General features: G+C 35.7%; 1 protein-coding gene and 1 long non-coding RNA gene across 2 annotated transcripts in view; one reads left to right on the top strand and one right to left on the bottom strand.

Annotated features, from left to right (window-relative positions):
• Positions 1-22,978, bottom strand: part of LOC309633708 — a 275,637-nt gene that overhangs the window by 122,773 nt on the left and 129,886 nt on the right. The gene's annotated exons all lie outside the window — the stretch shown is intronic.
• Positions 17,261-22,978, top strand: part of ADAM7 (ADAM metallopeptidase domain 7) — a gene marked incomplete at its 5' end in the record, with an annotated part of 43,503 nt that continues 37,785 nt past the window's right edge. The window contains 3 exons of the mRNA XM_082403024.1: positions 17,261-17,298; positions 17,970-18,157; positions 19,122-19,225. Coding sequence (XP_082259150.1) covers positions 17,261-17,298; positions 17,970-18,157; positions 19,122-19,225 — 330 coding nt within the window. The remainder of the gene's footprint in view (positions 17,299-17,969; positions 18,158-19,121; positions 19,226-22,978) is intronic.

The following is a 22,978-nucleotide window of genomic DNA, read 5'->3' as shown; positions in this document are numbered from 1 at the left end:
GGGTATGGAATTCTAGGATAGTTGGTGTTTTCTCTCAATACTTTGAATATTTTACTCTACTCTTTTCTTTCTTGTATAATTTCTGAGGAAAAGTCAGATGTAATCTTATCTTTGCTCCTCTGTAGGTAAAGGTGTTTTTCCTTTGGCTTCTTGAATTTTTTTTTTTTTTTTTTTTATCATTTCCACTTGCTTCAAAGTATTTTTTAATTTTGTTTGTGATTTCTTATTTGATCATTGGTTGTTTAAGATTGTGTTGTTTAATTTTACTTTCCCTCTCTTTATGGGACTAAAATTATATACATATTAGAAATCTTGACCTTTTCCCATAAGTTGTTGAAATTTTGTTTATTTTTTTCAGTATTTGTACACTCTATGCTCCATTATAGACATTTTCTATTGTTATATCTTCAGGTTCACTGATCTTTCCCTTTGCATGCCTAATCTACTGTAAATCATAAGCAAAAATTTAAATTTTGAGACCAATTTTTTAATTTCTAATAATTCCTTTTTTGTACTCTTTATATAATTCATTTATCACTTCATTAACTTCGTTTTCTTTTAAATCTTTGAACATATTTCATATCAATGTTTTATTGTTCTAGTGGGCTAATTCCATTATTTCTGTGATTTCTAGTTCTTTTTTTATTGGTTGATCTTCTCCTGGTACTGGGTAATATTTTTCTCTATCATGTTTAGTAATTTTTATTGGATGCCAGGCATTTTCAATTTATACTGTTGAATTCTGGGCTTTGTTGTGTTCCTTTAAAGTGTACTGGGATTTTTTTCCTTAATTTCTCTTTCTGATTGTTTGTTATTAGTGTATAGGAGTGCCAGAGATTTCTGTGCATTAATTTTGTATCCTGCAACCTTACCAAATGCATCGATTAGTTCTAGTAGTTTTCTAGTGACATCTTTAGGATTTTCTATGTATAATATCACGTCATAAGCAAACAGTGACAGTTTTACTTCTTCTTTTCCAATTTCTTTTATTCCTTTTTCTTCTCTGATTGCCGTGGTTAGGACTTCCAAAACTATGTTGAATAAGAGTGACGAGAGTGGACATCCTTGTCTTCTTCCTGATCTTAGTGGAAATGCTTTCAGTTTTTCACCATTGAGAATGATGTTTGCTGTGGGTTTGTCATATATGGCCTTTATTATGTTGACGTAGGTTCCCTCTATACGCATTTTCTGGAGAGTTTTTATCATAAATGGGTGTTGAATTTTATCAAAAGCTTATTCTGCATCTATTCAGATGATCATATGGTTTTTATTCCTTAATTGGTTAATGTGGTGTATCACATTAATTGATCTGCACATATTGAAGAATACTTGCATTCCTGGAATAAATCCCACTTGATCATGGTGTATGATCCTTTTAAGGTGTTGTTGGATTCTGTTTGCTAGTATTTTGTTCAGAATTTTTGCATCTATGTTCATCAGTGATACAATACCTAGGAATAAACCTACCTAAGTAGGCAAAAGACTTGTACTCAGAAAACTAAAAACACTGATGAAAGAAATCAAAGATGACATAAACAAAAGAGAAATATACCATGTTCTTGGATTGGAAGAATCAATATTGTGAAAATGACTATACTACCCAGAGCAATCTACAGATTCAATGCAATCCTTATCAAACTACCAATGGCATTCTTCACAGAATTAGAAAAAAAAATTTACAATTTGTATGGAAACACAAAAGACCCCGAATAGACAAAGCAATCTTGAGAAAGAAAAAAGGAGCTGGAGGAATCAGGCTCCCTGACTTCAAACTGTATTAGAAAGCTACAGTAATCAAGACAGTATGGTACTGGCATAAAAACAGAAATATAGATCAATGGTACAGGATAGAAAGCCAAGAAATAAATCCACACACATATGGTCACCTAATTTATGACAAAGGAAGCAAGAACATACAATGGAGAAAAGACAGCCTCTTCAATAAGTGGTATTGGGAAAACTGGACAGCTACATGTAAAAGAATGAAACTACCTAACACCATACACAAAAATAAACTCAAAATGGATTAAAGACCTAAATATAAGACTGGACACTATAAAACTCTTAGAGGAAAACATAGGAAAAACACTATTTGACATAAACCACAGCAAGATATTTTTTGACCCACCTCTTAGAGTAATGAAAGTAAAAACAAAAATGGGACCTAATGAAATGTAAAAGCTTTTGCACAGCAAAGCAAACCATAAACAGGATGAAAAGACAATGCTCAAAATGGGAGAAAATATTTGCAAATGAAGTAATGGACAAAGGATTAATCTCCAAAATATACAAACAGCTCATGGAGCTCAATATCAAAAAAGCAAACAATCCAATTAAAAAATGGTGGAAGACCTAAATAGACATTTCACCAAAGAAGACATACAGATGGCCAAGAGGCACATGAAAAGATGCTCAACATCACTCATTATTAGAGAAATGCAAATCAAAACTACAATGAGGTATCACCTCACACCAGTCAGAATGGCCATCATCAAAAAATCTACAAGCAATAAATGCTGGAGAGGGTGTGGAGAAAAGGGAACCCTTTTGCGCTGTTGGTGGGAACGTAAATTGATACAGACACTATGGAGAACAGTATGGAGGTTCCTTAAAAAACTAAAAATAGAGCTACCATATGACCCAGCAATCCCACTACTGGGTATATACCCTGAGAGAACCATAATTCAAAAGGACACATGTACCCCAATGTTCATTGCAGCACTATTTACAATAGCCAGGACATGGAAACAACCTAAATGTCCAACGATAGATGAATGGATGAAGAAGATGTGGTACATATATACAATGGAATATTACTCAACCATAAAAAGGAATGAAAGAGTGCCATTTGCAGAGACATGGATAGACCTAGAGTCTGTTATACAGAGTGAAGTAAGCCAGAAAGAGAAAAACAAATATCATATATTAACGCATACGTGTGTAGAAAAATGGTGCAGATGAACATATTTGCAGGGCAGGAATAGAGATATAGACGTAAAGAACGGACATGTGGACATGGGGGGGAAGGGGAGGGTGGGACGAATTGGGAGATTAGGTTTGACATAAATACACTACTATGTGTAAAATATATAGCTAATGGGAACCCGCTGTATAGCTCAGGGAGCTCAGCTTGGTGCTCTGTGATGACCTAGGTGGGTGGGATGGGGGGTTGGGAGGGAGGTCCAAGAGGGAGGAGATGTGGGTGTACATGTGGCTGATTCACTTCTTTGTGCAGCAGAAACTAACACAACATTGTAAAGCAATTTTACTCCAATAAAATAAATAAATAAATACAGTGTACTGGACTTCCCTCTGATAGTCTTTTCAGCATGGACTCTAGAACTTTTAGCATGGATCTAGAGTAGCCTTTTAGAGCATGAATCTAACACTAGCTTAGCCTTACTACTAAGACGTGATCCCCTCTTACTCTACTGAATGTTCTGAGTGATGAACAAAGTCTCTCCATTCTGGTTCTGAATTTAGCTTTTAGAATTACTAGCTGAGCTTTTGTAATTGTTTGGTTTATTACTCCTCTGTAATTATTCTTTCTCCAGAAGTCGCTATTTTCCTGAATCACGAAGTTTTCTGTTACACACATGCACAAATTTTTGTTCATCCATACACTCAATGGACCCAATGTGCAGATTTCTGGAGCACTTTCTCTGCTACACTGATCTACAAATCCTATCTTCCTAAGGACTCTCCCACCCAATTGAACTCTCTCCTCAATTCAGCAGAACCAGAGGCTATGTTTGTGTTTCCTCTTCTTGTGCTGCATTTCAGGTTGAAATCAAGGTTGCTGTGGGGCTTCCTTGTTTGTTTCCCTTATTTCAGGGAAGTCTGTTGTCTAATTTCTAAAAAAATCATTACATATAATTTGTCCTGTTTTCTGGTTGTCTATAGTATAAACCCAAATTTCGATACCCCCTAATGAGGAAATTGGAAATATTTGGACCTATTTTTTCTTATTCCATTCATCAGTTATCTATGGATTTTGGAGAAAGGAACACCTAAGTTTAATTTGTCACCTTAACACCTATAGTTTCGAAACAGTGAAGTGAACATTTTAACCATAACATATGGTTTTTGGATGCAGTTATCCTAACAAAACTTTGTTCTTATTGTAAAATATAAGAAAAATCCAATCCCTTTAAATAAACGCTAAATTCAAAGATAAAACGCATCATGAATTTATAAACGTAAGTGTACCTCCCACTCACAGAAACTATTCCATGTACTCCATTTCTCATCACTAGATAAAAGGGCAGGAAGAAACTTATTTTAGAGCACTGTACATCGATCTCATGATTGAAATGCAATCATTTCCAGTTCTTGAAGTTCTTATTCAAACCAGAACTATATGTCTCTTTATTCAGTGTTTTTCCATTCAATACAGGCATACTGCAAGTTCAGTTCCAGACCACTACAATAAAGTGAATATCAAAATAAAGCAAATCACATGAATTTTTTGGTTTCCCAATGCATATAAAAGTTATGTTTACACTATACTGTAGTCTATTAAATGTGCAATAGCATTATATCCAAAGAAGTACATACCCTTATTAAAAATATTTTATTGCTGAAAAATGCTAACCATCATCTGAGACTTCAGTGAGTCATAGCAGTAACATCAAAGATCACTGACCACAGATCACCATAACAAATAGGATGAAAATGAAAAAGTTTGAAATATTGAGAGAATTACAAAATGTGACACAGAGACACGAAGTGAGCAAATGCTGTTGAAGAAATGGCACTGACAGACTTGCTTTATGCAGGATTGCCACAAGCTTTCAATTTCTAAAAAAACACAATATCTATGAAGCACAATAAAATGAGGTATGCTTGTAAATATTTTTTGTTTGTTTTATGGGAATTCTACACGCCTGGTCTGCATGCCTTGGCCTGACCACTTATTCTTTCTAAACTTCACTATTCATAGCTTAAGACATAAGGATAATTTCTATTTTACTAACTTATGAGGTATGACCAGGATCACATGAGATAATCTATGAGGTGCCTATTTTTAGATGTATTGAGCTATAGATATGTCATACACACGTTTGTGAAGTCCCAATGTCCTTGACATAAGCCATTATAATGTATGTGAGAATATTTATTTTACTACGAAATTACTTTGATAGTGTATGTCCTGAGTCTCTCTTCCTGAAAAGCATTTGATTTTAACTATATGGAGAATTGGAACATTTGCATGCATTTCATTAAGAAAATTAATGGGATCTCCAATTAGTATAGTCAAATATTTATTCATTATCCTCAGATTTAAATTAGATTTTAAAAAATCATATATCTCCCTTAATTGGTAACCCGCAGTAAAAAAAAAACAAAAAAAAAAAACAACTAGTAAATATGAATATCAAAGCTTATTGCCTGGTCTCTCTCTCTCTTCTAATCTATCATCCTATCCATACCAACCTACTTATTCCTACACTGGGTAGTTAACAAAATTGTTAAGGTAACTAATAATGATACATAATACACAAAGATGAAAACATCAGTTTGAAGCAAGGAACAAAAAGTAAACCTCTGGGTTTTAAAATATTCATCTTTATTAATTTTGTCCTCAATGTGAATAAGAGGTGTTCTGGATCAGAGAGAGATTAGTTATTAGTATTTCCATAATAATAGCTCTATTGTTTCCTTTGCTCCACTCTTACCCCAAGACAATACAAAGAAAGCCAGATGGGAAAACTTATTTGAGTGGTCAGATACTCCCTAAGCAAGAAATGGAAAAAATTGGATTTTCTCAGCTGTCTCACGGCTGTCTTTCTCTCCAGTCCAAGAAGAAGACAGAAAAACCTTTGTTCCTTAGAGACAGGATGGAAAAGTTTCTAAGTTCTTACTCTAATCTTTTGGAATATAAATATATCACTCCAAAGGCTAGAGATGCCCCAGACTTTCAGGCTTCGATGACCTATAGGTATATCTCCAAGGTCCCAGGTCTCATTTTCCATTGAAATGTTAACTCATACTTGTACCTATGGAATTAGATAAATGTCACTGGAGTTCTCTCACTCTCTATACTGGTGTATTATCTTCTCATGGCTTATTCTTAGGTCAGGATACAAAATTTCTACAAGATTTATTCAGAAGATCCTTGATCTGCAGAAACACAAAAATATTTTCTCTATATTCCTCAGTCATACAATGGCAAGATCATAAAATTTATATGAACAGCAAAAGTAGGAGAAAGTAGCTCTAGGTTGAGTCCTTGAAATTTCTCTTTTAATAAATCCCAGAAATCAACTAATTTCCTAGTTAAGAGACTCTCTCTTTTGAGTAAAATACATATACATATAGTCCTGTGCATATACACACACAGAAGACAAGCAGAAAAAATCCATTATTTTCACTCAAAATAAGTGACTATATTTTGTTTTGTTTTTGTTTTACTTCCTCTTGGGAAATTAAAATAAGCTTCACAGAAATTAGAGAACCAAAATATTTTGTTGTAAAATAGAGAGAAAAACTCATTAGGTTGACTTAAATGCTCTTTTGATTTTACTTTTTCAGATAAAGGGCTTTTTGCCCAGGGCATGTTATTGAAGTCAGATTTCCTTATTAGGAACAGAGCATTTTAGAGCTAGAAGAACCCTTCAATATTTAACAACCCTAATGGAATCAGAGCTAATTTTAGAAAAAGTATGTCTAGGATACATATTGATTTGTAGTACTGACGAAGTTTGTGTTTCTTCAGAATTATATATTTCCAGTTACCTTTCTATGTTCTTATTACCCAGACAGGCTTTCTAACCGCTTTAAATCATAAATCTTTTAAAATTATTATATCTTTTTAAAAATTTAATTTATTTTCTATTGGAGTATAGTTGATTTGCCATACTGTGTTAGTTTCACGTGTACAGCAAAGTGATTCAGCTATACATATATATATATATCCATTCTTTTTCAGATTTTTTTCCCATATAGATTATTACAGAATATTGAGTACAGTTCCCTGTGCTATACAGTAGGTCCTTGTTGATTATCTATTTTATATATAGTAGTGTGTATATGTTAATCCCAAACTCCTAATTATCCCTCCCCCCACCTTTCCCCTTTGGTAACCATAAGTTTGTTTTTGAAGCCTGTGAGTCTGTTTCTGTTTTGTAAATCATAAATGTTGACAGGAGGTAGATGCTTGGGATTTTTTAAAAAGGTATTGACCTTTATTAGAGTCAGTGTGATATCCTGAAAAGCACTGGCTTTCTAGAATATAGACTTGGTTGGAATCCTTACTCTGCCACTTACCACCTGTATGAAATTGGAAAGTGAGATTGGTTTACTCACCTATGAAATTACCCCCATTAATAGATAAGGACACAGGATGTAGAGGCACTGGATGAAGTATGGTTACATGCTGCAAACTTTTGACAGTTTAACAGAGATATATAAATTGCTAGCTGTGTGTGTGAGACACAGTAAGCACTCAACCCATGGAAAATAATTTTAGCAGATTTCTATAATAGAAATCATTTTTCTCTTTGTTCAATCTCAGATGGACCATCTAAACATCTCTGACTTTCCATAGCTCTATCTTCTTCAACAACAGGAGGGTAACTCAGGACACAGTTGGAAAACTTCTTGTGCATCTGAGGACTGCACTCTTTTGCATCACTTATACTGACATGATCATTTACACACTTTCAACAAAGAGTGGTGCCTTGGTGTCCAGGAAAAGAATGCCTAGAAACTTCATTATGAGATTAAATATTCTAAAAGACAAGTTTGGCTTTCTTTCAACAAAAAAGATAAAGTGTTATGTAACACAGTGAGCAAAACAAATTGTTCCATTTTTGTTTCTTCTTGCTTTTCTGTTTTTTACTATGTGTGTGTGTACATGTCTGTGTGTATTATGTGCAGTACTCTGTAACTTTGGCTATTTGAGAGGACTTCTATTCAACTCTTTTCTCCAGATTTCCATTTCAGTTCCTCTTAAGAGCTCTGATCAGTAAAATGTAATGCAGCAACCTCAATACTATTGAATATTTATCTCCTCAATGGTTCAAAACTTTAAAAACAAACAAAGGAAAAATACACTGACAAAAACAACATTGCCTAAGACAGGAGTTGGTATATATTTTCTGTAAGGGACTAGAAAGTAAGCAAGTATTTTAGGCTTTGTGGGTCATGTGGTCTCTGATGTAACAACTACTTCTCTGCAGTAGCCATAGACAATACATAAACAAATGGGTGTGGCTAAGTTTCAATAAAATTTTATTTATAAAACTGGTGTCCCACAGACCATCATATCACAACCCCTGGCTCATAAAATACAATGGATGCAATTTTATTTCTTAATTTTGCAGAATATCACAGAGCAACCTTCCAAATAGTGGGTTACAAATCATTACATTTAATATTCCACACTAAATACAGCTGGAATATCCTGTCTCTAGCAAGGAAAACTCCCAGGAATAAAATCCCTCCATCTGAGGGATAGGATTGAAACTTACCAATTTGACTGAAAACTAAATTAAGATAAAACTGATAAAATTCCTCTTCCTGGTCAGTCAGAAGATCTAGTACAATCAACACCATTTTCTCCTTTTTCCACTACAATTCATCAAGCCAGATATCCTTATCATATGAGAAACAGGTCTGACAACATTTTTTCTGTGTTGAAAATTTTAACAGCTATTGTCTTCAGGATAAAGTATCATCCTGTTACTCTGGCAAACTGACCTCTTCATATTCCATCTTCAACCTATGTGGGAAGCCTTCTTTCATGGCACAATCCACCTCCCCAATCTCATTTAACATGTTCCATTGTTAGCATCTCCATTGATCACCCAAATCAAAGGATCTGTCAGAGTTTTAGATATGAGTTGACTTCATCTAGATTGTTTTTAAACAATTTCATTTAATTTCATAGCAATACTCTCCTAGAGAGTTCATACCTTTGAGCAAGTCTCATTCCATTAATATCCAACTAATTTTTTTTTTTGTCCTGCTTAAAAGACTATTACAATTTCTACAAGAATATGTTACTCAGTTGAAGCAACTGAGAAAGTTCAACAAAGGAAATGGCAGAAGCAAAGATTAGAGGAGCTCAAACCATAACAACAAACAAAAGAGAAAAACATAACACAGAAACAAAACAAAAGCATACTTCCTCACTTCATAGGAAGAGAATGAGAGTAAATAGTTTTCTTGGGTGAATTCTCCTTAAGAATTAGGGAGAAATTAGTATGATTCTTAAAAGAAGAAACCAATGAAAAAAATTAAAACTCTCAATCTCAACTTTCTCTTCCTATTTCTGCTTCTAACCATGGATACTAGCAGGCAGCAGGACCATCACCAACAAAGCACCGTGGAAAGCAAAGGCTCAAAAATACTCCCTATATATTTGCATGGCCCGTGGCTGGAGTTTGAAACTGGAAGGGAATTTCAAACCTTATGCAGGGGCTGGTTACTTTGAAAGATTAAAAGAATTTTTTTTGAGATTATCACTACTGTAGGACTTCTCTGTTATGCTCAGAAGTGAGAGAGTAGGATAATGGGAACCTCACACATTGTCTAAGGGACTTGAGCATACACAAAGCTCCACCATTTGCTGATTATCCTTGAATGGGTGAATTTCCTTTTTGAGACTCAATTTTTTCATTTGTAAAATGGCTAAATTATTATTTAATTTAACTACCACATATTGTTAACACTGAACGAGCAAGTGACTGACAGAGTGAGTGCTCAGGGTATAAGTTTTACTTCACCAAGCCTTTAATTTCAAGGCTGAATCAAGACTGTGCATTCTGAGTTAAGGAATATCCAGGTGCCAATATCCCTCCTTCCCTTAATGTTCTCTTTGTGAGGTGACAACTTTGGCCCCATGGGGAGCTTCTGGCACAGGTTTGAGAGCCATTCCCAGCCTCTGCTCCACGATTAATGAAGTGCTGCTGGTACAGGCACATCAAGATCAAGCTGTGCCGGAAGGTATTATTGTGGGTGAAAGCAATCTACAGAGTTTGAATGCGCAAACTGTAGAGATGGTATCACATTCTTTCCCATATTCAGAAGAAAGGCACGATCGATATCCAAGTTATTCAAAATATTACTATGACCCTGACTCCTACTACTTGATGGTCCATGAATAGCCCTTAGTCACAGGTGATTAGGGGGTTTTAAGCAGCCTTAGGTTAGCTATACAGAGACCCAAAGAAGCTCAACTTTTCAGGAAAATGAGAATTATTGTGAAATTTTTGTTCAGTCCCAGTGAATCCACAATATTTATCATCTATTCTATAAAATGAGTGTAGCAATAATGTTATGATAAATTATGATCAACTTCTTACATTACTATTTATTGAGTACCGGCAACATGCAAGGTCTGGTACTGTTAGACTCCGCAGGTGACATGTGAATGCTCGCCATGGTCTCTGTCTTCAAAGAGCTTGCACATATTTCAGAAGATAAAGTGAAAATTATACTAATAATTTCTATGACTGCAAATATTTGAGAGCAGTGATAGGCAGAGGGTAACTTCAGATATATCACTTTATTAAGATATAAACAAACAAACTTACTCAATACTGTGGATTCCACTGTATCTAGTCTACCATAACAAGCAGAGAAGAAAGACTCACTCAAAGGTACTCACATACCAACATGCAGACTGTAGAGCAGAGCTAGGCAGAGTAATAGGAGTCAGGGGAAGGAAGGAGTAGTGCGTGCTATGGTGGGTAATAGGGGTAACAGAAGTATCATGAAGAATGTGGTACTAGATGTGTTGGGTTCAGGGAAGGTGGACAGGGGATGATGGCCCTTCACCCCAGAGAGTGATTTATTATATTTGTCAAATTGGAGGTGAAGGGTGGCATGGAATGAAGCATATGATGAAGCCACAAAAGACTGACAAGTATACTCTGAGTTCTGTTTAATCAACCTTGAAAAAAGATGTTTCAGCTGAAATTGTAGGCAGATGAAAGGAGGGCCAACTGTGTAGGAGAACTCCCACAGGCGTGCTGATAAAAGGAGCAGGGGCACCAAGAACCGAACAGGACAACCAACCAAACGGTCACTTGGCTAAAAGTAGAGTCCTTACACCGTTTTGTTGATAATCTTAAAATATTGTGCAAACAGTGGCTAGATATGGTAACTTATGTCTCCTTACATTTGACCATCCATGCTACTAAGAAATCCTCTTCAGAAAGGCAGAAGAGGCCAGAATCTCAGTCATTCATTGGTAATATTCAGTTTCTTGAAAAGAAAATATAAGCTATATGGACAATATCCTGAAATAAATGGTTAATTTACACAAAAAGTTTATTGAGAGTCTGTTAAATGCAAGGAACAATCCTAAGCATTGGGGGTATAGTACCAAACAGAAAAAAAAAATGGTACTTTTGGAAAAGAGACTATGAGGGAGAGGCAAGGATACAAATGGTGAAACCACTGGTCAGGAGGTTATTGTAATAACAGACGATTGTGGATTTGCTCAGAGTGGTAGCAGTGGAGGAGATGAGAAAAGATTAGATGCAGAGTATATTCTGAAAGAAAAGCCACTGGGGCTTCCTGAGAGATGGTGTATGGAATGTGAGAGAAAGAGAGGTGCCCAGGCCAACATCAAGGTCTTTGGCTTGAGTAGCTATTTTGATTGACAGCATTGTCATTTCCTGAGATGAGCGGGACGTGCGGAGGAGCAGTTTTGGGGATGAAAATCAGGAGTTTTGTTTCTGTGTATATTAAATTTGCTATGCTCACTAGACATCTGATGCCAAACGGACAACTGGGGTCAAGGAAATAATTCTGGGACCTATGAATTTGGCAATCAACAGCAGCGCAATAGTTTTTAAGACGTGATTTGTTGAGATCTCCAAGGGAATAAGTATAGACAGAAAAGAGAATAAGTTCAAAGAGTGAGCCCTGAGACCCTCCAATGTTTAAAGGTTTGGGATATATGGAGAAATGAGTGAATCAAAGTAAAAAAAAAAAAAAAAAAAAGCATCTAATGAGAGAGAAAAAGCAGGGCTTCCTTTCCAGTAAGGATAGTGTATCAAAAAAAAAAGAGAGAGAGGGTCAAATGACAAATCGAATATGACCAAGAAGTGAAATTGGGACTAAAAATTAACCACAAATTTAAAATATGGAGATCACTGGTGACCTTGATGAGTAATTTCAGTAGAGTAGTGGGTACAAAAGAGATTGTCTCTTGTCCCTGACTGGAGTGGCTTAAAGAGAGAATGAAGAACTGAGAACAGTGATTATAGATAACTCCTTGAGTGGATTTTGTTATAAAGGGATCAGAAAAATATCAAGGTTGCTGGAAGGGCATGAGAGATCAAAAGAGTTACTATAATTTGTTTAAAAATGAAAATTACAGCTTGTTGAGGAATGAAGTGAAGGTGTGACATAGTTCTGTAGGAATTGGACTTATGGATAGGATCATGAATGCTACCACTTATGCAACTGGAGAAAATCTAATTGCATTTCATTTCATACCCTGTCATCACTTGGCTTTAAGTCTATGTTGTTTAAACATTTTGACCTTACCGAAGTTACTGTATTCCCTAAAGCTCTTATGAAACAGTTAAATTGAAAGTGAGAAATAATGTCAACCCTTCAACAAAATTGAGAGTCGTATATGTATTATGCACTATTCATTAATCTTATTAATCTACCCAGTGATCTTGTGTAGGAAGCACTATTATCTTTAATTTGTCATGAGGAAACCAAAACTCTAGGAATATTAAGTAATTTGTTCAATGTCACTAGTTAAGTAATGTGATTATCAGAATTAAGAGATGAAATTTCTATACACTCTTTTTACTCTGGGTCTGCCATTCCCCAGGAATAACCTTGTCCTTTTGGGTAGCAGAGTGAGTCAATTTTTTATGGCCTTGTTGTATTTATAACATGACATTTACTATGCATATTAATTTGTAGAAAGTAGCATAATGATTAAAAAAAAAAACCTCCAAACTTGTCGTTATTCTATCAAGTCAAAATTTCTACTTACAGTGAAGAGGTCTTGGAAAAGGAGAAAAAAATTCAGTAAAAGCATGGAAACATAGCATCCTGATGTTAAAAAAAATCTTAAATATCAAATAATCTGATATTCCCAATTTATAAATAAGGCACTGGGGCCCAGAAAATAAGTGATTTGTCAGAGATAGCAGAATTAGTTACAGGTGAACATAGAGTTCCTGATTTTGAATCTAGTGTTCTTTTCAATGCACTTAAAACACAATGGGCTGAAACTAGCTTCTACAAAAAGAATTGAAAGTTCCCCTTAATGTGGTTTTGGAGTACTTTATAATGATATTTCTTTTGAAGTCAGACAGAAAATGCTAATCTTTATTCCAGTATTTCTGTGTGAAGTTTTTGCCATTTCTATTGTAATTTGAATAAGATTTTTTTTTTATTCACTTCATTCTCTTCATTCACTTGAATTTACTGCCCCTTTTCTTCATGTTTCTCTTGGCAAAGGACATACAAGAATAAGCATTTTGAGTCTGCAGAGTGGGCCGCCTCTCGTTTCTGACTTAGAATATATTCTTTATCATCTGTCATGCTTCCTGGGCCTCCACTATTGTGAATTCACTCTGTTAAGTCCTTAAGAAGGGGTGAGGGATTGCTCTCTAAGTTGCTGGCTAGGAGAGAGGGAACAGGACTGAGGGAAAGAAAGAGAGAAGGAAGCTGAGGAGGGCAAGCTTGAAGGGGTACCTGGATTGTGAGGGAGGTCAAAGGGAGAAAGTGGACATGCGCTTCACAAAGCTGGGAAGCCCCCAAGACACATACTCCTGCTTCACTACTTGTTAAAGGGTGATCCTAGTAATGATAAGGATTGGACACAAGAATCTACAACCTCCAAACCCCTCCCTGAAACCAAGACGGCATTAGATTGGAGAACCTCCTATGAGAGGTTGCTTCACTAATTTGCAGCTAAGATATGAGAGGACAGAACAGTCTCATATTTGTCTAATTTTTAAAATCTGCTTTTGCCTGATAAGCAGACTTCCCAGAGCCACTTTGACTGAAATCTGCTTCAGGGATCATTGTTTGTTTGTTTGTTTGTTTCTAAAGCTTTATATACTTTAGTGATGATGTTAATTTAAACACAGAAAGCTGTGACCTGAGAGTGAGAATAAATTATAAACTAGTTATATTATAATATTGCACTATTCCACACTAGTCACTTGATAGAGTTTTATGAGAAGAAATAGTTTCTTTTCCCCTCAAAAAAAGCACTAGTGTATAATAAGAGTGTATAATAAGAACAGAGAGCCAAGCAGAAATTTTATTTTAATGTCTGCTTTTCACTTATTGATTATGGGTCATGAGTAAGTTCCAAAAATTTTTCTTCTTTGAAAGTTCTTGGCTGTTTCACCTGGATTAGCCATGGATAATGTCATATCTCTAATCTTATAGACATGCTAGAAAGTTAGCTCAGCCATAACTAAAGGCATCAGACAAATGCCTTTAAGCCTTATCATTTAACATGACACCATAAATAATTGGGATTCCACAATTGGTATTTTAAACATTGTTTATTTTAGTTTCCACAATTTAGACTGTAATAAAGGCAAGCTCAATATAGTTCCAACCTATCACCCAATTTAAAATGCTCTCTTTAACTGTCACTGTGAATGAAGCTGCTAAGTTCCATTTGATATGTGGATGAGTATTTGTTTGGTGACGGGTCAGATATACTGAGTACGCCCATCAGTCTTCTACTATCTCTTGTAATGACCTGAAAGATTATCAGAAACTCTACTGGTAGAGATGATCATTTGGATCAAAGTTGTTTCAGTTACGTTCAAAATTTTTAGAAACACACGTGGATAATCATGTTGCAAATTAGGTTTATTTCATTCAACAAATTTATATTGAATACAGTGTGTATATGCAAGGCACTGCTAGATTTGTGGTACCAGAGTAAGAAAAAGCCATTAGTTTGGTTGAGAACCACCTTGTTAGTGACTGTATATAACATTCCAAGAATCAAGCCCTGGGGATCTGAGGTATTTAGATACTGGGGAGGGAAGGATGATGCAACAAATGAGACTAAGAAGAAGCAGTGAATAAGCATGGAGGAGATCCACAAATGAGCTAAACCCTTCAAAAGGTGAAAGTCATCAACAGTTTCAAAGGTTGTAAAAGGTCAAGTTAGTGAAGATTGAAAATTGACCACTGGATTTGGCAGAGGTGCAGATCATCGGTAACATCGACAAGAAGTGTTTCATTGAGTAAAGGATAAAAAGTCTGTTTGGAGTAATTTCAAGAGCAAATGGGGAGAGAGGAACTGTACATTCATCTTTCAAGAAGCTGTGCTATTAAAAGAAGTCAGGAACGGAGTAGTAGTTGGGTGGAAGGTAGGGTGATGTAAAAGAAGAAATGCTTTTTGAAAAGATATAAAAATGGCAGCATATTTGTATACATACTAATTGAGAGTATTCAGTCTCAAGAAAGAGCTTGCCAGAATGATGATATTGGGGCTAGGGGACAAGAAGAAATGGAAACCAATATATTAATGGTGGGTAGACCTTAGAGGAATGGGCAGTACATTTATAGAAACGAGAGAGAACTAGTCTGTTTTCTCTCTACATCTTGACAGTAATGTAGATGTGTGATCATTGGAGAAGGCGAGATTTTTTTCGTCTGATGGCTTCTTTTTTCTCAGCGAAATAGAAAGAAAGCATGGTGATCAGCTGATACTAAGGGGAGATTTAGAGATTTGAGGTGAGAAGAAGGAGTATAAAATAGTCAGCTAAGAACTGGAGAGTGAATAAACCAGGGAATGTAAGGTTGCCTGTCAGCACAGATTCATTTAATATGCACACCATCCCTATGAGGTACATGTTATTGATAATATTATACCTATCTTATAGATGAGAAAAAACAGAAGTAGAGAAATGTTTCATGTTTTGCCCAAAGCCACAGAGTCAAAAGGTGGCAGGCAATTTACCTTCTGAGGCTTTAAAGCCAAGTGAGTCTTAATCCTAGCACCCATAAAAAAAAATGCATTTTGAAAAGATCACGCTTGTTGGAATATAGCCAAAGACAGTCTATGATATCCTGGACTAGGATGGAGACAGAAAAGTTGGAGAAAAGTGGATGGGATTTTTTAGAAGGTAAGATAAACATAGTTAGTGATGGACTGATTATGAGGGATATCCATGATGACTACTGGGTTTCAGACTTGCAATGAGGAATGGATGATGACATCATTAACTAAGAGAACAGGTTGGGGGAGCAGCACTTTCAGTTTTGTATCTATTGAGTTTGTAGGGGCTTTGAGCACTTCCAATGCAGGTGTTGAGTAGAGAGTTGGCTGTAAAGGTCTATCGCTCAGATGACTGGAAATATAAAGTGTGAGGCATATTATAGAGAATTAAACCATAACTGAAGATGAGATGGATTTGGAACAAGTGTACAGTTAAGGGAAAAGAAGATATAGGATAATACCTTGAGGAACTCCATAATTTAAAGGTTGGGTAAAAGATACAGCACTCAAGTTGCCAGAGAGCTAGAAAGAAATTAAGAAGATTAAGTGTCAAGGTACTTCAATAGAATATTTCAAGGGGAAGGGTATGGTCAACAATGCCGAGAGGGCAAGTAGATGAGGAACCAAAGTATCCATTGGCTATAGAAATTGTGAAATCATCAGAGATATTAGCTAGCTATATCAGTAGAATAATAAAGGCAGTGCAAGTGGGATGTGTTAGGATGAGTTGGAGGTGAGGAGATTGGCACAAGAAATATAGATCAACTTTGTGAGAAGTTTAACTGAAAAGGGAATGAAAGAGGGTGATGGTGGCGGTCTGTGGAATATAGGATTGAGGGTAGGATTTTGTGAAAGGGAGAGATTTTAGATTATTTAAATATCAAAAGAAAGCTTCCCACTATGGTAGATTGGTTCCGTTCATGGGAATATTATAGGGATAATCAATAATGTGAGATAGGGGAGGGGATAAAATCCCAGATAAGGGATTGTATTGCAAAGGGATCTCTCTTCTAATATAACGAGAGAACACATGCATATAGATAGGTTTGTACAGGTCTTCTGCACATTTGCCCATTAATGTTTGCTTTTTGTATTGATTTGAAAGAGCTCTATATTATAAGGATATGTGCCCTTACATTTTATTATATATGTTGCATACATTTCTGGAGTTTTTATTTGTCTTTTAATTGTAATTAATTTGCGATTTATGGCATAAATAAGTTTTCATAAATAAGTTTGGATGAAAGTGGTCAAAGGTGCAAACTCCCAGTTATAATATAAATAAGTACTAGGGACGGAATGTACAACATGGTGACTGTAGTGAACAGGGTTGTCTGGTATATCTGAAAGTTGTTAAGACAGCAGATCTTAAGAGCTCTCATCACAAGGAAAAATATTTTTTTTGGTATCTGTATGAGATGAATCATTTCATAACATATGATGTCAAATCATTATAATGTACACCTTAATCTTATACAGTGCTGTAGTCAATTACATCTCAATAAAACTTGGAAGAAAAAAAAGGAGGTTATTTCCCTTCATTTCCCCCTCTTGCCCCAGTGACTCTCTGGGTTCTTTTATCAGGATGGGGGGTGAAATATTCATTTTGATTGTGTTTCATTCAGTACTCTAAAGACCATTATCCTCATGTTCCTGGCCCAGACCTTTATTTAGCTAGGAAAAAAAGTTCTCAATATTTCTGTCTAGTTTTTTTTATCAAATTTTCCTTAACAGTTCTTACAAGTGGCTTTCAGCATAGAAAGACCTTCTTCAACCACAGTTTATATAAAGATTCTTCAATAATTTTTTCCAAGTCATAGGTGATTTTTTTCACTTTTGAATTTTTAATACATCTGGAATCATATTTATATTAGGCATAAAGTAGGGATCTCTGCCCAGCCCACCTCCTCCACCACCACCATCTCAGCGGTTGCCTTTAATTAGTACATGACGTCCACTTTCTCGGTTTTAGCCTCAAGTACCTCACAAATTGTGTAACATGATCAAGGAACACTTCCTTGTGCTGGATTAAAACTGCCTGTCTATCTGCTAGGGTTTTCATCCTCACTGCGGAAGCAAGGACCAAAAACTGTGCGTGTCTCTTCTCAAGCACATGTGCCCCACTTTTGCCAGAATCATTCAGAATGTTTCCCAGGAGTTTATTCTTCACGATTTTACTCATTTCTCAGATTAAAGGTATGTCATAATCTTTTTATGAGGGTTTCCTTATTAAGCTATGAGGTAATGTCTCTCTCATCATTAAGTTTAAATTGTAAATGATAAAAACATTAATATCCATTGATGATTTTGCTGAGAACATAGCATAGGATTTGGACTAGATTATGGCTAATCTTGAGATTCTACAAGTCTATGAAATGCAGTATCACTCTTAAATACTCTGATGGACCGTGAGAAGGAGGAAGGAGTGGATTTTACTGAATATCTGCAAGGCAGCAGACACTGTTAGCCATCAGCCACTTTGTATATTAGCATGCTTAAAATGCTATGTTATTATCTCCACTTCACAGGTAAAGAAATTGAGACTAATATCTACAGATCAGGAAGATTAGATATGCTACTTATGGTCATATTGCTAATAAACTAGTAAAACTTTGGTTCAAATAAGAGCAGATTCCAAAATCCTATACTCTTTTCTCTATACCTCTCTGTAGTGGGGTTGACAGGGCTCACCTGACAGATGACTACCAATTTGATAGGTAAAGCATAGAAGATTATCTCAGTATCTAAAATCCCTTTCACAGGGGAAAGCCTTATATTCGCTATGAGAGTTAAGACTTCAAATGCAAATGTCCCATGGAGTTGAAATCACTAATTTACATTGAAACAGCCCATTCCAGTGGCTGGCTTGGATAGGTGGCAGAATCCAGAGACAGGCATGAGAGGAATAAGATGACAAAGGTGACACCTGCAGAACAAGGTGAAAAGACAGAAGAAGCTGAAGGACCCTACTTTCCAATTTTGCTTGTATTTTCCTAATTTAGAAATATCAGTCTCAATTTCCATATCCATAAGGTGGGGATGCTCTTGTCCATGACTGCTAATTGGGAGCAAGTGAACTCTATGAGAATAATTCTGTTATCCAATTACTGTGGGTGAATGTTAATACCAAATATATTTCCACCACTATGTTTCCTTTTAGAAAAGGTCATCCTTGGAGTAGAGGGTCAAGAACTGGTTTATCCTAAAAGGCTTCCTCTGATACAGGAGCGAGATATTTGGCACACCCATGAGGATGACATACAGGTACAGGCTTTGATTTAATAAAAAGATGCATTACTTTCACAGGCATAAAGAAAGCAACCTGTCTCCAATCAGAAGCAAACAAGGGAGGTGTCTTGATTTTTCTGAGGACTCTTATTCAGCTTACTGCCTGTGCTTGGTGGGTGGGAAATAGAGGTTGGGGGAGAAAGTAATCCCTTGACAGATTAGGAAACAACAAAGAATAAAGCTCAGGTTTTGTGGGGGAGAGACATTTAAATTCTTCCAGTTGATGTGACGAGTTCCACTAACAGCTTTCCAGGCTGATCTAAGGCAACCTCATTTGTTCTGAGCTGGTGCCAGTGGAATGTAATCTCTGAGCATTTTGCTTTCCCAGTGATCTAATATGCAGATTTATTTACCTCACAAATTCTACAGCAAACTTGGACAACTTTCACAGGAACACAAAGGCCTACTTAGCCTGTTGCTCAGAAGAGTGTTTACTCAGGTGTTAAAATTTAAATACATTTAAAATTCATTCCAAAAATAATAAATATTTATGTAGAAAATATACAATACACCTAATGGGGAGGAAGCTTCAAAATTAGGTTCTTTTCAATGCCCACAATTATAAAAGACATTCAATGACTGTTTTTAGACAATTATTATCAGGCATTTCCATTTTGAGCTTTAGGATTTTAATTTGGCCCACGGAGCATCCTGACTGTCGCTTTGCCCCAGCACTCCTTGAGAAAGCAGACCTTTCCCAATGGAATGACCTGTCTTCCCCCTACCATGAGAGGAGACAGCCTTCCAGGCTTTCACTTTTTAGGTTTCTCAGTCACAAGTAAGACACATTTCAAGTTTCCAAATGGTCCCATTGAGGCCTTTTTCCCATGGCTTGTGATGATAAACAAGCAAGTCTCCATCTACTGCCATTTGGAAATAATGTCTAACCATTTTTTCTCTAATGATCTCCTTGCAAATAGTTTGTCTCTTGATCTTCAATTCTTTTCTCACATTCTCAAACCTTTCACTGGTTGGACGTTGGTACTCAGCTAAGAGGTCAAAACCAAATTTCTATCACCCATTGTCCAAAGCTGATGGGTTCTTCTGGCATCTATTGTCTTAAGACTTAATCCAGACTAATATGAAAATTTCCAATATGAATCTACAAGATGAGTCTGGACAGGGCAGGAAATATACAAAATGAGTTGGGAGCATCTTGTAGTTCTAGAAAGTCAGGAAGCTCTCAAACAAATGAAAAAACAAACCCAAACCCACATTGATGGGAATATGTCAAGAGAACACAGAGGACAGCTGAAAGATCAGTGGCCAAAAGGACAATTTGAGCAACAAAGTCAATAACATGGTTTTGGACCATAACACAAAGTATCAGTTAATATCCATGAGCCCACATTGATATAAATAAAAGATTGAACAAGTAAATTCATGAGGGAGAATAGACAAATCTCCCATAAGGAAGAATCAAAAAATTGATGTAGAAACTCATCCCCCCAGGAGGTGGAGCATAGAGCCCTACCCTTTGAGCGTGGGCTGTGCATAGTGATTTCCTTCCAAAGAGTAGATAGAATAATATGTAAGGAGGAAAAAGTATAACTTTACAGTGGAGAAAGCTGACAAATGCTACCTCGGCAAAGCGGTCCATGTTAACATCAGTAATAAGTCATGTTGACAGCACACACTTTTTATATGATGTGATGAAAAATGGCACTTGATTTTGTTGTTTTCTATCAAGTCTCCATAACTCCAGTCTAAACATGAGAAAAACATCAGAAAAACCTAAATTGAGGGAAAGCCTACAAACAACCTGACCAGTATTTGACCAGTATGCTTCAAAACTGTCAAGGTCATCAAAAATAACGGAAGTCTGAAAAACTATCACAATCTAGAGGAGCCTAAGGAGAAATGACAACTAAATATAATGTGTCCTGGATGGAATCCTAAAACAGTAAAAGGACATTAGACAAAAACTATGAAATCTGGATAAATGTAGCCTTTAATTGATAATATCAATCTTGGTTCATTAGTTGGGACAAATATACCACAGTAATATAAGGTGTTAACAACGGGGAAATCTGAGTTGTGGGGTCCATGGGAATTTTCTATATTGTCTATCCAATGTTTCTCTAAATCTAAAATGCTTCTAAAATTAAAATGAATTCAAAATTAAACAAAAATAAATATAATTCTAAAATAAAAAAGTGAAAATTCTGTTTATTGACAACAGAATGACAAGATGAAAAGCAATATTATCACATTTAACAATATTAACAACAGTTTTATAATATTAGCTAATATAAAATCCATATTCAAGCACTGAAATTTCAAAAAAGTCCCATTATAACATCTTGTTACACACACACACACACACACACACACACACACACACACACACACACCCCTATACATATAGTTATGTTGTAAGATGGGATTCAACCCTTCTTATTTGATTGAGCACCTAGTTTCTTGCCTGTCCATCTATGAATTCTGCATCTTTACAATAAAGTTCTAATTTTATATTAAACTTGAAATCAAAAAAGTCCTAACTAATGCGTTCCTCACATTCAACAAACACAAACCTCCCCTCTTCCTCCCTCAAAGCTGCCCCTCTTCAAAAGACCCACCTTTCAGTGGTGACAAAGTTAAACAAACCAGAAACCTGGGGCAATCCTTGACTTTTCTCTTTTGCCTCCTCTATCAAGCAATCACTAAGCCTTGAAGATTCCAGTATGTAAATAGTCTTTGGAATCATCTACTCATCACTATTCCTGCAGCCACTCCCCTGCTCAAATCACCTGTACACCATCAATAACCTGTAAATTCTTTTTCTGCCTACAGTCGTGATTTCTGCTGATCCATTATCCATAATAAGCAAGCCATCTAAAACACCAGACCAACTTCTGCATTTTTCTGCCTAAACCTTTTGCTTCTCTTTGCTCTTAGGATAAAGTCCAAATCCTCTTAAGTGACTTAGTGGGCTGTACATGATTTGACTCTTTCCTAACTTTTCGTTTCTCATTTCTATTCAACTGACACTTGATTTTCTGGAAATATTAAACTTCTCTGTCCTTCAAATGTGTCAAGCCTCTTCCTACCTCAGGGCCTTTGCATGTGCTGTTCCTTGCCCCTGACCCCTCTTTTCAATATCTCTCACACAGTCGCTGCATTTCTCATATTATGATGCTTATAATACCCAATTACATTTACTTGATTTTTTCTTTGCCAAGCTGTGGCTTCCTTGAGGGCAGTGACCTGTATCTTGTGCACCACTGTTGAATAAATGAATAAACAATAAACTAAAGAAATGTGCAAGATATATGACTAGTAACTGTGAATACTTAAATTATAAAGAACCCTTATGAATCATAAAGAAATAAAATACCACAAAAGAAAATGGTGAAAGGACAAAAATTAGAAACTCATATGCAAATATATAAATAAACTAAACAAAAGGAAAATATAAATTCCAGTGGTCATCAAAGAGAATAATTTATCACAATAAGTTATCATTTCATTATTCAAAAGACTTTTATTAATGACAATACCTAAGGCAAGGAAACAAGAATCACTATAAATTTCTGGTGAAATTCTAATTTTGAACTTCCTTTCTTCAAGGTTACCTGGCAGTATTTACCAAAAGCTTTACATTTTTTCCATGTTATTGAAAATGAAATTCTAACTGTAGTGAATACCCCAATGAAATTTCTAATATAGATGTAAATTAAATAAATTCACTTTTTCAAAAAATACATACTGTAAGACAACATGTATTGG

This window comes from Balaenoptera borealis (assembly GCF_965194805.1).
Source record: "Balaenoptera borealis genome assembly, chromosome: 8".
Classification (NCBI taxonomy): domain Eukaryota; kingdom Metazoa; phylum Chordata; class Mammalia; order Artiodactyla; family Balaenopteridae; genus Balaenoptera; species Balaenoptera borealis.
Note: the sequence above shows the minus strand (reverse complement) of the source record. Positions and strands in the feature narration are given on the sequence as shown.